The 17,241-nt window shown below is 43.4% G+C and overlaps 1 protein-coding gene across 1 annotated transcript in view; it reads right to left on the reverse strand.

Annotated features, from left to right (window-relative positions):
- Nucleotides 1–2,341: 2,341 nt before the first annotated feature.
- maml1 (mastermind-like transcriptional coactivator 1) overlaps nucleotides 2,342–17,241 on the reverse strand; it is a 66,548-nt gene continuing 51,648 nt past the window's right edge. The window contains exons 4-5 of the mRNA XM_078231798.1: nucleotides 15,171–15,288; nucleotides 2,342–3,503 (exon numbers count right to left, since the gene is read on the reverse strand). Coding sequence (XP_078087924.1) covers nucleotides 2,527–3,503; nucleotides 15,171–15,288 — 1,095 coding nt within the window. The 3' untranslated portion in view covers nucleotides 2,342–2,526. The remainder of the gene's footprint in view (nucleotides 3,504–15,170; nucleotides 15,289–17,241) is intronic.

Consider the following 17,241-nt stretch of genomic DNA (forward strand, 5'->3'; position numbering starts at 1 on the left):
GACTGACTTAAACGTTTTAAGATACTGCAAGCACCATGATTGGAAGGCAGTGAATTTGCCAGAGCATTTCAACCATGGACTGGGGGGGAAATGGATGGTTGGGACAGTGAAGGTCTGATTTTCATTCTTTATCTGGCTGTTTTATCCTGATAATCTGCTTCTGCACCAGACAAGTGAAAAAGACACATTCTGTCCCCTTGAATGCAGCTGGGACATAAACTTCCATGAGTTAGGAGGCAGGTGTGATATGAGCCTCCAAAGTGACAGACAGCACATCGGAAAAGGCAGCAAGTGTGGGGCACTGGTGGCGCATCTCCCTTTTAATGCTGCCCTCAGTGCCCTGGACAAGTGAGTGTGAAACAGGTGCTGGATGCATAGTGCAATTAACTTTTTCTGGCTTTCAAACTACTTGTAAAAGTTTGAACCCAGTCTTGCCAGGATTCTGAAATATTTCGAAGGCGTTTATTCAACTGATTGACTATCCGCCCAAATAAGACCTGCATGCACAAGTGCCTTTACATACAACTTGCCATGTTGCCCCCTCCTGCCCAGATTCTATTAGGGGCGGCGGGGAAAAGAGAGAAGGTGAAACAAAACAAAGTAAAGTGCAAAATATTGTTCAATACAGTAATGAAGATTTGTTGCATTTATAATTTTAAGAATAGTAACAGTAGCATCTCTTGTCTCCTGCTGTGAGCAAGAGAACAGTGATTATTTCTGTGGGATACAGTCGTGTAGTAAATTCTGTCACCAGACTAATAAATCCAGAAATTCTGGCAAGTGACTGTGAAAGATTGTCTGAAACACTGGTTCAATAATGTAGTTTAGACAAGGAAACCTGCCGTTCTTACAAGTCCCCAGTCACACAGCAACACGTTTGACTCTTAACAGCCCTCTGAAGTGGCTTAGCATATCACTTGAGCACTACTAAGGTTAGGCAATAAAAAGGTGAAACAAGTCAAGTGATAATTATGTGTAAAAAAATTCAGCGGATGCTGGAAATCTGAAATTAAAACAAAATTTGGAAGAATCTTATTGGACTTGAAACCTTAACTCTGTTTCTCTCTCTGGAGATGCTGCCAGAGCTGCTGAGTTTATCCAGCATTTTCTGTTTTCATTGCTGATGATTTTGTCATGAATAATTTGCACCAATCCTCAAGCTACTCTTCCTGAACCTGGCTGGAAAGCCAAGTAAAAATGGAAAGAAAACTAAATAAGCTCAGAATGGATCAACGTACACTAAAATGACATGGCAGTAAGTTGAGAACACAGTAAAAGTAGGAACCACGGGTAGATAAGGAAAACAGGATCTTCTTCTTTACTAGCTAAAACAGAATATAAGAGTTGGGCGGCTATTATGGAACTGCATAAAGCAGTAGTTAGCTGAGTACTGAGTGCAGTTCTGGTCACAGCAACATAGGAAAGATATGATCGAAATTGTGCATGTTGCCTGGACTGGAGAATTTTAGTTACGAGGAAAGACTGGAAGAGGTGGTTGAAAGGAGACCTAACGCAAGAATATAAAATTGTGAGGGGTCTAACTAGAGTGGATTGGAAAGCCCTATTCCCTTTTGTTGAGGGGTCCATAATCAGTAGCATAGATTTAGGATAAGAGGTAGGAGGTTTAGAAGGGATGCAAGGGGAATTTCTTTCCACCCAGGGGAGGGGTGGAACTCACTGCCTGAAAGACAGTAAGAGGTAGAAGCTCTCATAACATTTAGAAATAACTTGGACATGCACCTAACGCGTTGTAACCTACAAAGTTATGGATCAACTGTCAGGAAGTGGAATTAGGCTGGATGGCTCCCGGTCAGCCTTGTGTTGTAGCTTTCTAATGATTCAACTCAAAGAGCATCATCGAAAAAAACCTCAGCAAAATGTTAATGGTTCTTCCATTCTTAAAAATGTGGTAACTCCGGCAATGACATTACAGATCACTTCCCTTTTGTGAAGCAGTTGGATGACAAGAACAGGAGACCTCCAAAGCTAAGGAGACAAGACAAATTATAAAGTGCTGACTGAGATATAAAAGAGGAAAATCTGAAATAAAATGGAAAACTCTTGAAATGGAGAAGAGATCAACTGTAGATGATGATTTTTTAGATATGTGCTCCTCCTCATTGGCTTCACAAGTCTTCTTTTTCTATAAACACTAGCAATCTCCACTTGCCTTATTTAATTCTGATACTGCAAGCTTGAGTTTGAAAGCTGATAGGGTGCAAAGAAATTTGCTCAAAGTGATTGGATATGGATTTCCTGACTGGTAAGGAGCAACCAGTGTATAATAAAGGAACTTAAAAAAAACTTTTTTTTTTAAATATAAAAGTTTTGCAATCTGATTTGACAGTAAAATAGTATTTTTTTAAAAATTTGCTCATAAAAATGTTCCCAACCATACATTTTTACCTGTCATGTCCCACAGACGTTTTGTTACAGTTTTATTTTTGGTCCCATTTTGCTTATATAAAAAAAGTCAAAAATTACACTTATTCCCACTGATTCTACACTAAGTGAGCGATTTGTCCTTCAGTGGTGAGATCCCAAAAGCTCATCCAAATCGATTATCCATTCCTCTGTAGTCCTGTTTTTCAATAGGGAGTCCATCAGGTCTGTGTCTCCAGGTAACCCCTGAATCATGCCACCACCAGACTGGTTACCATAGCTAAAAGGTAGTTCCTGGCTGGTGTTTCTTACCTGGTAAACCTGGTTGCATTGGAGGTTGTTCCTCGTGGCCATTTGCTGACCAGAAGCAAAGCTCGTCATGTCCGGAATGGACTGGTTCAAACTAGGGACAGTCTGTTGAGAGGGCTGGTTTGTCCGTGTCAGAGGTCCACCTAATGTAGGCATCACTTGGCCACCAACAGTTGAGTTGATGGATCCCACTGGTCTGACTGCAGTGAGACCTGCTCGAGGCAGTCCCTGCACAAACTGCTGGCTGGAAAATTTGGGGCGAGATGGCCGTACATGGAAAGTTGAGGTACTGCTGAATGCTACTAGATTGCTGTTGGTTTGGTTTTGGTTATTCATGCTTTGCAAGGGTTGATGCTGCCATGTTGGATTTTGGTTTGCCACAGCACCTGGTAACCTCTGCAAGTGGGTCTTTGATACAGTCTGGCTCACGGTTCCCTTATGTTGCTGTTGTGCAAGGGTGGAGCTGCTGAGATGATTCTGACTGTATCCTGTTACCATAGAAGCTCCTTGAGTCATACTAGGCTGTCTCTGCAATGGATTTGGATGCTGCCCATTTCCAATTGTGCTCTGGGCAGAATGTGGAAGTATTTGGTTCATATTTGACCCTACATTATACATTCCCTGTTGGACATTGTGCATATTACCATACTGAGGCACTCCTAGCTCTGACTGACCAGCAGCAGGGCTACTGGAGGAGACAGAACTCTGGCTTTGCCCAATCTGGATCATGTTTTGATTCTGAGAAAATAACCGTGAACTACTTGCATTCGCAGCAGCCAGATTTCCAACTGTTGGAAGAACTTGAGTCGAACCTGTGAAAAGGAACACATTGAGAAAATTATCTCCCAGTAACAGAACCGACAAGCTTTATTAACAGAAAGCTCCCATTAAAATAACCTCCTCTGCTCCTGACCAAAGTACCATTAGCAAGCAAAGATGTGGCTGCCTCAATTACAATTTACTGTGCAGCTCCATTTTGTGTCTCCTTCCATTAATAAAAACTTATATTCTGGGCTATTGTGGCAGCTAGCGGGCGGCACTCTGGCCTGGGTCATGTCATGAGTTGCAACTACATTCCAAGATTGGGGCATGTAATGCAGGTTGATACTTCCTCTGCTGAGGGAGTGCTACGCTTTTGGAAGCACCACCCGTCAGGTAAGTCGTTAAACACAGGCCCTGCCCTCCCTCTTAAGGTGGTGTAAAAGATCAAACTGCACTGTTTTAAAGCACAGCAAGAGTTCTTCCCAATAACCTGGAAATACTTATTCCTAGGATGCTAAACCCTCAATCAACATCAAAACTGATTATTTGGTTATCACATTATTGTCTGTAGAACCTTGTTGGGTTGCTGCTTTTCCCACATTACAAGAACGGTTATTCTGAAAAGCATTGGTTGTAAAGTGCTTTGGGATGTTCTGAAGTTGTGCAAAGAGCTATAGAAGTGAAAGTCTTTTTGTTAATTGCTTTTCAAAAATTTGCAGTGGAAAGTGACAATTAGTGAACGGATTAAGCTGGTGACTCAATGCACCAACTAACCTTCTGTGCAGTGTTCACTTAAAAGAAGTTATCTGGTGTGGATGATGCTGGGAGGGCCACATTCAGTGCCATTCTCTTAACTACCTTGCCAAGATAGTGGTGGGACATCTTGGACCTTTGCAGTGAAGGCTCTCCCCCAGTGATACATGCCCACATCAGGGTGATGTGTTCCTTGGAGGTGGCCATAAACCCATGCACTATTGCCCTTTAACATAATTAAACCTTCCACAATACATGGAGAAAACAATATTCTTTATACTGTGAATCAGAATGCAAAGGAAATGATTTGCTTATAGCTGTTCATAATTTGATAAACAAATGAAGTATTGCGCATAAAAAAGCTTAAATACAGTGAGCACTTTGTTCGACATCCCCCTTTCCCTGGCTCGAATCCACATCATTCCTTATTTTCTCTCTCTCCCTTTTCACCATTCAAGTTTATTTTGCCCATGCGACCCACCCATGCTTTCGACTGTATACCCACTAAACTGTTGACCACTTGGCTTCCCTTCCTAATGAGCAGACTGTAACTGGTTACTTTTTCAGTTACTATATATCCTCCTTTTAATACCATATCATCTCTCAAAACACCCAGCCTCAAGGGCGATTCCTGACTATTTTAACAGCAGAACATTACATGCTATAAAATATGATGGCGCACTCAGCACAATTTTAACGACTTGGGGAGGAGCATGAGTAAAAAGAGAAAATGAAGTATTAAATGGCAATATCGCACCAGGACTCAACTCGGACTTTTAGAGGAACGTCACCATCACAATGACAGAGTTTCAAGTACAGTCTATTCCTTCAAATTATAATCACACAAGAATACTTAACCCAAGTATTGCTTAAAAAAAAAAGACGTTGTCGAAACTTTTCTTCTTACACTCATCAGGAAACTCACAGGAATACCAAATATAAAAGGAAACAACAACATGCACTTCATAGAAGAGTGCTGATTGGTAGACAAGTGGAGTCTGGTAAAGGAGTTGCTATGGAGAATGCACCAGAAACCACTTGCCAATCAATAAGCACTCTTCTCACAAAGTATAAATTGTTGCTCCCTTTACATTAGCCTTCCTGCGGAATGTCCTGATGAGTACAAGATGAAAAGCTTTGACAACATGTCACTTTTGCAGCAATCCTTGGGGTTTTTAAACAACATTCAACCTGCTGAAAATTTTGCTGCCTGTGGTTAATTTAAATTTCCTGCCCAAAAGACTGCTGGCCATTTCAGCTGAAGTTGAACTCGACCTGGTTTCTGAGCTATTCAACCGCATCTTGCTGGAAAATGCAAACCAATTCGCCAAAAGGAGCTAATCATATTTCTGCTCCGTGTATCAGGCATGTGATTCAGTCCACTGTCTAAAGAGCTCATCCTCAGAAAGCGTCAGAAGGAATAAAATTCCTCTCATCATAAATCAGGGAATTTTAAAAATTATACTCACCTCTTCTACAATCAGCAGAACGTAAAACTCGCGGTTATAAATATTCAAAAAAGAAATGATCTTTTGATAACTGGTCATTTGAAAACCCTCTGATGTAACTGTAGGAATGCCTACCATCCTGCAACTGATAGAAGCAACAAGGGGTAGTTGTGGTTGAGAGACAGCAGGTGCTGTTTTCAGCACCGTCTGCAATGCCTTGTGGGGAAAAGTCATCTTGCTAAGTTAAATTTGAGAGCGCTGAGCTGGATATTTAAAGTCAGTCAACTGCCAGCTGCATGCAGCACTGGAATTTCATCCCACGAGGTAGATGTATCCGACAGCCAAGGAACTCAAACAGGCACTCACAGCTGCCTCTAAATTACATAGAATTAATGGCACAAACAGGCCAATCAGCCCCTGCCTATGTTTATGCTCCACTCCCCTGCTGCCTCCCATCTTTTCTTATTGGCTAACAATCACCTTTTCCCCTTCTCTTCCATATGCTTGTCTAACTTATTCTCAAGTACATTTAGGGCAGCACAATGTCAAGTACTGCTGCCTCACAGCGCCAGGGACCCAGGTTCGATTTCCAGCTTGGGTCTGTCTGTGCGGAGTCTACATGTTCTCCCCGTGTCTGCGTGGGTTTCCTCCAAGTTCTCTGGTTTCTTCCCACAGTCTGAAAGACGTGTGGGTTAAGGTGCATTGGCCATGCTAAATTCTCCCTCAGTGTACCTAAACAGGCACGGAGTGTGGCCACTAGGGGATTTTCACAGTAATGTAAGCCTACTTGTGACACTAATAAATAAACAAACTTTAAAATATTAATTTAAACAATTTCTTCAATCATTTCCTGTGATAGCAAGACCCCACATTCTCAACATTCATTGGGTCAAAAGATTTTTCTGCTAAATTTCCCATTGGATTTCTTGGTAACTATAGTGTTGGCCTCTAGTTATCTTCTTGCCAAAAGTGGAAAAACACTCATTATTCACTCCAGCACAATCTCTCAATTTCAAAGACCCCACTTGCAAGAAATTACAAAACATCGTGAATGTAGTCCAATCCATCATGCAAATCAGCCTCCCATCCATTGACTCTGTCTATACTTCCTGCTGCCTCGACAAAGCAGCCAGTATAATTAAGGACCTCACGCATCCCGGACATTCTCTCTTCCGTTGGGAAAAAGATACAAAAGCCTGAGGTCACGTACCAACCGACTCAAGAATAGCTTCTTCCCTGCTGCTGTCAGACTTTTGAATCATAGGATGCCTACAGTGCAGAAGGAGGCCATTCGGCCCATTGAGTCTGCACTGACCACAATCCCACCCAGGCCTTATTCCCGTAACCCCTCATTTACCTGCTAATCCCCCTGACACTAAGGGGCAACTGAACATGGCCAAGCAACCTAACCTGCACACCTTTGGGCTGTGGGAGGAAACCGGAGCACCCGGAGGGAACCCATGTAGACACGGGGAGAATGTGCAAACTCCACACTGACATTGGTCTGAGGCTGGAATTGAACCCGGGTCCTTGGCGCTGAGGCAGCAGTGCTAACCACTGTGCCGCCCCCATGGGCCTACACCTTGCATTAAGTTGATCTTTCTCTACACCCTAGCTATGACTGTAACACTTCATTCTGCACACTCTTGTTTCCTTCTCTATGAACGGTATGCTTTGTCTGTATAACACGCAAGAAACAATACTGTCACTGTATACTAATACGTGCGACAACAATAAATCAAATCACCCTCTCAGTCACCTTTTTAAAGAGAGAAAAGGCCCAGCCAGTTAATACTTTCCTGATTTTTATATCCACACATTTCTGGTATCAGTCTTGCATCCTCTCTCGTGCCTCTTTATGTCAGTCAAAATTACACACAGTACGTTAGTATGGTGTAACCAAGATTTGAAGCAGCGAAAGTCTAAGCATGCAGCTTCTTTGCTGTAGCCTACAGGTGTGAAACCTTTCTTGGTGAAGACAAAGTCTGTACGGCCGTTGTTGTAGGAACATAGGACTTGCTCCATAATTCGATAATGCCATGGCTGATTTGGATATGGTCTTGACTTCATTTTCCTGTCTGTCCCCCATAACCTTTGACTGCCTTGTCCATCAAAAGCAACCAATGGGATATAGATTGAGGATGCTCGAAGTGAGTGGATTCAATAAACAGGGAAGGGTAAAGGAGTCAGGTTGCACTATGGCCCTGGCATTTAATTCTGTTATGTCTGACAAACATGTTACAATGGAACTTCTATCTACACCAAGTGCTTTTTAGGACAGAGGTGTGATCGGTAGGAATAGAGTTAAGGGATATGGTACTGTAGTGGTTACATTACTGGAGTAATAAACCATTTTTAAAAACCTAGAAATAAAAAGCTAGCCTTCAATAAAAGTGACTACAAACTGTCTAAAAAATATAAAATCTCTAGCTTAGGGAAGGAAATCATAGAATCCCTACAATGCAGAAGGAGGCTATTTTGCCCATCAAGTCTGCACCGATTCTCTGAAAGAGCATCTTACCCAGGCCCACCTCCATGTTTATGCGGCTGACCCTTAACTGCCTTCTGAAGAGACCTAGCAAGATATTTGGTTGCCAGGGCAACCGCAAATGGACAAGAAATGTCGATCTTTGCAGATTGTGGTCAACATGCAATGAATTTTTAAAATGGAAGCAGCACATTGACTGGACGCTGCCTCAAGTTGCAATATTATACAATTAAATAGCTACTCAAGTCTGAATGTTTCTGTGGCATTTAAATTAAAATTACTTAATTTAAACCACTGGAAAACACCAAAATGGCTGAATTAACAGGGATGAATCGTGCAGCAAACTTATTAATCTGGCTATCCTAAATCATATTTACCACCGTAGCGGCACGGTGGCACAGTGGTTAGCACTGCTGCCTCACAGCGCCAGGGACCTGGGTTCAATTCCCGGCTTGGGTCACTATCACTGGGGAGTTTGCATATTCTCCGTGTCTGCATGGGCTTTTTCCGGTTTCCTCCCACAGCGCAAAGATGTGTTAGGTGGATTGGCCATGTCAAATTGCCCCTTAGTGTCAGGGGAACTAGCTAGGATAAATGCATGGGGTTATGGGGATAGGGCCCGGGTGGGATTGTGGTTGGTGCAGACTTGATGGGCCAAATGGCCTCCCTCTGCACTATAGGATTGTACATTAGCACTTGAAGAAAATAATGTCAAAAGAATCAATCTCACCACCCCAGTTAAGGAATTTAATTAGGAGCCTTACACGATGATAAAGCAGCTGTCAGTCATCGAGATAAGAAAATGGAAATCAACAAGCAACCAAAGGTGCTGCAAACACGCACAATGAATAAAAAGTTAGGTTACTACTTTGACCAGAGAGCTGAACAATTCTGATGCAGGCAAAGATAACAGAATTTCTGTCTTTATCTCACAGCATCGCTCCAAAAAAGCTAACGTTAATACAGAAGTAGTCTTCGAGCCAGAATTTAACAGTGACTTGGACTCTTCCAACTCTGCTCTTGAAAAATCAATCCAACTACTCTGTTCTTTTCCCACAGTCTTGCTCATTCCTTTGCTTCATATATTTGGCTAAATGTGGTCTGTTTATAGATGCTATGAATAAGACAGAACTGTGTGGAGGAAGCTTGAACCACAACTGATCTGCTGACAGAAAAGCTGTGTCAACACTGTGGTCATAGATTAAAAATAATTCACAGTAGATCTAGAAGGAAGATAAGTAGGAAATATCAAGTGTTGGAAAGTGGAACACTTGCTAAAAAGATGTAGAAACTGATTCCATAAATAATTTTAAAAAGTGAATGAGACAAGTGGTTGAAGATGAAGAATTTAAAAAGTTAAGACAAAAAGGGATGTGGGATTAAGCACGACTGTTCTTTCAAAAAACCCAGCAAAGCCACGATGGGCTAATGGTGTTCTACTGTGCTGTGCATTTCTATGATTCAATGAAAGAGGGACAGCTGTAACAGAACCTCAGCAACGTGTTCAACACAAAATCTAGCGTAGCGTAGAAGAATGATCTCAATTTTTAAAAAATATGTTCATGCCAGGCCAGCATTTGTTGCTCATCCCTAATTGTCCAAGACATCCCTAAGCTACATAGAGGGCAAAAATTAGACGGGCATAGAATGCTTTTGAGGGGATCAAGCAGGCTGCTTTGCCCTGGATGGCATTGAGTATGGAGCATCAGTGGAGCTTACTCATCCAGGCAAGTGGAGAGTACGTCATCACACACTTGATTTGTGCCTTGTAGATAGTGGACAGTCAGTTGGTGAGTTACCAGTCACAGAATTCCCAGTTCTAACTTGTGAACACGGTTTCCATATGGCTGGTCCAGTTAAGTTTCTAACCGTTAGGCTATTGATAGTGGGGACTTTGCAATGGTAATGCCATTGAATGTCAAAGGGAGACTGCCAGATTTGCTCTTATTGGTGAAGGTCAATGCCTGGCACTTGGGTAGCACAAATGTTACTTGTCAGCCCATGTGAATGTTCGGACATGTACTGCTTCAGCAACCTGACAAGTTATGACTGTATTGAACACTGCAATTATCAGTGAACATTACTCACTTGTGGAGAGATGGTTATTGACAAAGTAGCTAAGCATGGTTCAATCCAGTTTAAATTTTAAGTTTATTTATCAGTGTCACAGGCAGGCTTACATTAACACTGCAGTGAAGTTACTGTGAAAATCCCCTACTCGCCACACTCCGGCGCCTGTTCGAGCACACAGAGGGAGAATTTAGCATTGCCAATGCATCGAACCAGCACGTCTTTCCGGCTGTGGCAGGAAGTGTGTCTAGCACACTACCCTGAGGAGGTCTGGCAGCTGAGAAAACCCACAACGATAACCACCTTCCATTATGCTGTGATACTACGTCAGCCAACGTCAGACTGAATGAAAATAATCTTTCATCAAGTTTTCAGATTGCATCAGCAATTCACAATATATATTAATGATTTGGATGAGGGAACAAAATGTAACATTTCAAAGATTGCCGATGATACCAAGTTGGGTGGGAGGGTGAACTGTGACGAGGATGCAGAGATCCTTCAGAATGATCTGGACAGGTTGGACGAGTGGACTAGTTATAGAGGTTTACAGCATGGAAACAGGCCCTTCGACCCAACTTGTCCATGCCGCCTTTTTTTTCAAACCCCTAAACTAATCCCAATTGCCCACATTTGGCCCATATCCCTCTGTACCCATCTTACCCATGCAACTATCTAAATGCTTTTTAAAAGACAAAATTGTACCTGCCTCTACTACTACCTCTGGCAGCTTATTCCAAACACTCTCCACCCTGTGTGTGAAAAAATTGCCCCTCTGGACACTTTTGTATCTCTCCCCTCTCATCTTAAACCTATGCCCTCTAGTTTTAGACTCCCCTACCTTTGGGAAAATATATTGACTATCTAGCTGATCTGTGCCCCTCATTATTTTATACACCTTGATAAGATCACCCCTCAGCCTTCTATGCTCCAGAGAAAAAAGTCCCAGTCTATCCAGCCTCTCCTTATAACTCACACCATCAAGTCCGGGTAGCATCCTAGTAAATTTTTTCTGCACTCTTCCTAGTTTAATAATATCCTTTCTATAATAGGGTGACCAGAACTGCACACAGTATTCCAACTTTGGCCTTACCAATGTCTTGTACAACTCCAACAAGACGTCCTAAATCCTGTATTTAATGTTCTGACCGATGAAACCAAGCATGCCGAATGCCTTCTTCATCACTCTGTCCACCTGTGACTCCACTTTCAAGGAGTTATGAACATGTACCCTTCGATCTCTTTGTTCTGTAACTCTCCCCAACATCCTACCATTAACTGAGTAAGTCCTGCCCTGGTTCAATCTACCAAAATGCATCACCTCGCATTTATCTAAATTAAACTCCATCTGCCATTCGTCAGCCCACTGGCCCAATGGATCAAGATCCGGTTGCAATCAGAGATACCAATCTTGGCAAACATACTAACCATGCCTCCTATATTCTCATCCAAATCAATAATATAAATGACAAATAACAGTGGACCCAGCATTGAACCCTGAGGCACACCACTGGTCACAAGCTTCCAATTTGAAAAACAACTCTCTACAACCACCCTCTGGCTTCTGTCATAAGAACAGGATATGGCGCTCGACTCATCAATCGACAGTTCCGACGCGCCACAGCGAAAAACCGCACCGACCTCCTCAGAAGACAAACACGGGACACGGTGGACAGAGTACCCTTCGTCGTCCAGTACTTCCCCGGAGCGGAGAAACTACGACATCTTCTCCGGAGCCTTCAACATGTCATTGATGAAGACGAACATCTCGCCAAGGCAATCCCCACACCCCCACTTCTTGCCTTCAAACAATCGCACAACCTCAAACAGACCATTGTCCGCAGCAAACTACCCAGCCTTCAGAAGAACAGTGACCATGACACCACACAACTCTGCCACAGAAACCTCTGCAAGACGTGCCGGATCATCGACATGGATGCCATCATCTCATGTGAGAACACCATCCACCAGGTACATGGTACATACTCTTGCAAGTCGGCCAACGCTGTCTACCTGATACGCTGCAGGAAAGGATGTCCCAAGGCATGATACATTGGGGAGGCCATGCAGACGCTACAACAACGGATGAATGAACACTGCTCGACAATCACCAGGCAAGAGTGTTCTCTTCCTGTTGGGGAACACTTCAGCGGTCACGGGCATTCTGCCTCTGATCTTCGGGTAAGCGTTCTCCAAGGCGGCCTTCACGACACACGACAACGCAGAGTCGCTCAGCAGAGACTGATAGCCAAGTTTCACACACGAGGAAAGGCCTCAACCGGGATCTTGGGTTCATGTCACGCTATCTGTAACCCCCATGACTTGCCTGGGCTTGCAAAATCTCACTAACTGTCCTGTCTGGAGACAATACACATCTCTTTAACCTGTGCTTAACGCTCTCTCCACTCACATTGTCTGTACCTTTAAGACTTGATTACCTGCAAAGACTCGTATTCCAACCATTATTTTGTAAATTGAGTTTGTGTCTTTATATGCCTGTTTGTGAACAGAACTCCCACTCACCTGACGAAGGAGCAGCGAGCACTCCGAAAGCTAGTGGGTTTTGCTACCAAATAAACCTGTTGGACTTTAACCTGGTGTTGTGAGACTTCTTACTGTGTTTACCCCAGTCCAACGCCGGCATCTCCACATCACATTCTGTCAAGAAGCCAATTTTGTATCCATTTAGATACCTCATCCTGGATCCCATCAATGGCAGATGCAATATAATTTAGATAAATGAGGTTATTCACTTTGGAAGCAAAGACAAGGCGGCAGATTATTACCTGAATGGTTGTAAATTGGGAGAGGGAAGTGTGCAGAGGGACCTGGGTGTCCTTGTGCACCAGCCGCTGAAGGTAAGCATGCAGGTATAGCAGCGGGTGGTAAAGGCGGCAAATGCTATGTTGGCCTTCATTGCGAGAAGTAGGGATGTGATGTTGCAATTATACAGAACCTTCGTGAGGCCACATCTACAATACTGTGTGTAGTTTTGGTCTCCTTTTCTGAGGATGGATGTCCTTGTTCTCAGGGGAGTGCAGCGAAGGTTTACCAGGCTGATTCTGGGGTTGGCAGTATTGATGTATGAGGAGAGATTAACTAGGCTAGAATTCTTTTTGCTGAAGTTCAGACGAATGAGGGGCTATGTCCGAGACTTATAAAATTCTAAGAGGACTGGACAAGGTAGATGCAGGAAGGATGTTCCCAATGGTGCGAGTGTCCAGAACCAGGGGTCACAGTCTGAGGATTCGGGGTAGACCATTTAAGACGGAGATGAGGAGACATTTCTTCACCCAAAGAGTGGTGAGCCTGTGGAATTCATTACCACAGGAAGAAGATGATGCCAAAACGTTGAATGTATTCAAGAGGTGGCTGAATATAGCAGTTGGGACAAAAGGGATCAAAGGTTATGGGAAGAAAGCAGGATTATATATTAGAGTCATAGAAACAGGCCCTTCGGCCCAACTTGTCCATGCCGCCCTTTTTTTTAAACCCCTAAGCTAATCCCAATTGTTCACATTTGGCCCATATCCCTCTGTACCCATCGTACCCATGTAACTGTCTAAATGCTTTTTAAAAGACAAAATTGTACCCATTTCTACTACTACCTCTGGCAGCTTTGTTCCAGACACTCACCACCCTGTATGTGAAAAAATTGCCCCTCTGAACACTTTTGTATCTCTCCCCTCTCATCTTAAACCTATGTCCTCTAGTTTTAGACTCCCCTACCTTTGGGAAAAGATATTGACTATCTAGCTGATCTGTGCCCTCATTATTTTATAGTCCTGTATAAGATCACCCCTCAGCCTCCTACGCTCCAGAAAAAAATGTCCCAGTCTATCCAGCCTCTCCTTATAACTCAAACCTTCAAGTCCCAGTAGCATCCTAGTAAATCTTTTCTGCACTCTTCCTAGTTTAATAATATCCTTTCTATAATAGGGTGACCAGAATTGCACACAGTATTCCAAGTGTGGCCTTACCAATGTTTTGTACAACTTCAACAAGACATTCCAACTCCTGTATTCAATGTTCTGACCGATGAAACCAAGCATGCCGAATGCCTTCTTCACCACTCTGTCCACCCGTGACTCCACTTTCAAGGAGCTTTGAACATGTACCCCTAGATCTCTTTGTTCTGTAACTCTCCCCAACGCCCTACCATTAACTGAGTAAGTCCTGCCCTGGTTCAATCTATCAAAATGCATCACCTTGCATTTATCTAAATTAAACTCCATCTGCCATTCGTTAGCCCACTGGCCCAATTGATCAAGATCCGTTGCAATCCGAGATAACTTTCTTCACTGTACACTATGCCACCCATCTTAGTGTCATCTGCAAACTTACTAACAATGCCCCCTATATTCTCATCCAAATCATTAATATAAATGACAAATAATAGTGGACCCAGCACTGATCCCTGAGGGACACCGCTGGTCACAGGTCTCCAGTTTGAAAAACAACTCTCTATAACCACCCTCTGGCTTCTGTCAAGAAGCCAATTTTGTATCCATTTAGATACCTCACCCTGGATCCCGTGAGATTTAACCTTATGCAACAATCTGCCATGCAGCACCTTGTCAAAGGCCTGGCTAAAGTCGATGTAGACAACATCAACCGCACTACCCTCATCTAACTTTTTGGTTACCCCTTCAAAAAACTCAATCAAATTTGTGAGACATGATTTTCCACTCACAAAGCCATGCTGTCTGTCCCTAATCAGTACTTGCATCTCTAAATGCTATAGATCCTCTCAAAATACCTTCCAACAATTTACCCACACAGATGTGAGGCTCATTATTGAGTTGGACGATCAGCCATGGTCGTGATGAATGGCGGAGAAGGCTCAAAGGGCCAAATGGCCTCCGCCTGCTCCTACCTTCTATGTTTCTATCATGAATTTCATTAGCATTCATCACTGCCTCGAGATAGAACATTAGCCCAACATTAACCACACTTACCCGGAAACTGGCTAACCTGCTCAACACGATACGGGTTTTGCTGCTGATCTTGATATTGAGGTGGGGGCCTGGTGAGGTGCCTCTGCAACTGTTGTTCCTGCTGTTTCCTCTGCTTCTCCTGAAACATATGAAATAATCCGTTAAGGATTGCTGCGATTAATTCCAATCTACAGATTAGACCAGGTGTGGAATTTTTTGCTATGAATTTATCACTGCCCAGTCAATGGGACACTCAAGACTCAAACAGCAAGACCGCAAAGAATCATGTTTTCAGTTTCAGTCTGCGTGGGTTTCTCCAGATGCTCCAGTTTCCTCCCACAGTCCAAAGATGTGCAGGCTAGGTGGACTGGCCATGATCAATGTGCAGACTTACAGGAATAGAGTGGGGAAGTGGGCCCAGGTTTTTTCATAGGGTCAATGAAAACTCAATGGACCGAATGGCCTCCTTCTGCACTGTAGGGATTCTATGGTTCTAAAGTAAAGGATATGGCAGAATGGGAGTTGTGGCTTCAAGTAGGCCCACTTCACAATACCAACTAAAACCAACAGGCAAAATAAAACAAAAGTTCTCAAAAGGCAGGTTGATTCAAAGTTGTGTAGGTTAGGTGGATTAGCCATGGTAAATGTGTGGGGTTACAGGGATAGGGCAGAGGGAAGGGCAGGGGTGGGATGTTATTTCGGAGAATCGGTGCAGGTTAAATTGGCGGGCCGAATGGCCTCTTTCTGCACTGTAGGAATCTATAGTATGTTTAAGGAGAAGGTAACTGTGATGAAAAGAACACTTTCCCACATGATCTTCCTTAAGAACATAGGAACTAGGAGCAGGAATAGGCCACCTGGCTCCTCGAGCCTGCTCCGCCATTCAATAAGATTATGGCTGATCTTTTTGTGGACTCAGCTCCACTTACCCGCTCGCTTACCATAACCCCCAATCCCTTTACAGTTCAAAAATTTATCTATCCTCGCCTTAAAAACATTCAGTGAGGTAGCCTCAACTGCTTCACATGGGCAGGGAATTTCACAGATTCACAACCCTTTGTGTGAAGAAGTTCCTCCTCAACTCAGTCCTAAATCTGATTCCCCTTATTTTGAGGCCATGCCCCCTAGTTCTAGTTTCACCCGCCAGTGGAAACAACTTCCCTGCTTCTATCTTATCTATTCCCTTCATAATCTTATATGTTTCTATAAGATCTCCCCTCATTCTTCTGAATTCCAATGAGTATAGCCCCAGTCTACTCAGTCTCTCCTCATAAGGCAACCCTCTCAACTCCGGAATCAACCTAGAGAATCTCCTCTGCACCCCCTCCAGTGCCAGTAAGGAGTAAGTCTCAAGTAAGGAGACCAAAACTGTACACAGTACTCCAGGCGAGGCCTCACCAGCACCTTATACAGCTGCAACATAACCTCGCTATTTTTAAACTTCATCCCTCTAGCAATGAAGGACAAAATCCCATTTGCCTTCTTAATTACCTGCTACACCTGCATACCAACGTTTTGTGATTCATGCACAGGTCTGCACAGCAGCATGCTGCAATTTTTTACCATTAAAATAATAGCCCATTTTGCTGTTATTCCCACCAAAATGGATGACCTCATATTTACCAACACTGTACTCCATCTGCCAGACCCTCACCACTCACTTAGACTATCTATATCCCTTTGCAGACTTTGTGTCCTCTGCATACTTTGCTCTGCCACTCATCTTATTGTCATCTGCGAATTTTGACACACTACACTTGGTCCCCAACTCCAGATCATCTATGTAAATCGTAAACAATTGCAGTTCCAACACTGATTCCTGAGGCCTACCACTAGTCACTGATCGCCAACCAGAAAAACACCCATTTACCCCCACTCTTTGCTTTCTGTTAGTTAACCAATCCTCTATCCATGCTAATACACTACCCGTAACACCTTGCAGCTTATGCAGCAGCCTTTGGTGTGGCACCTTGTCAAATGCCTTCTGGAAATCCAGTACTCCACATCCACAGGTTCCCCATCATCCACCGCGCATGTAATGTTCCAAGTGCAGGTCAGTGGGACTAGGCAAAAAAATGGTTCGGCACAAACA

The sequence above is a fragment of the Mustelus asterias genome, chromosome 16 (assembly GCF_964213995.1).
Source record: "Mustelus asterias chromosome 16, sMusAst1.hap1.1, whole genome shotgun sequence".
Taxonomy (NCBI): domain Eukaryota; kingdom Metazoa; phylum Chordata; class Chondrichthyes; order Carcharhiniformes; family Triakidae; genus Mustelus; species Mustelus asterias.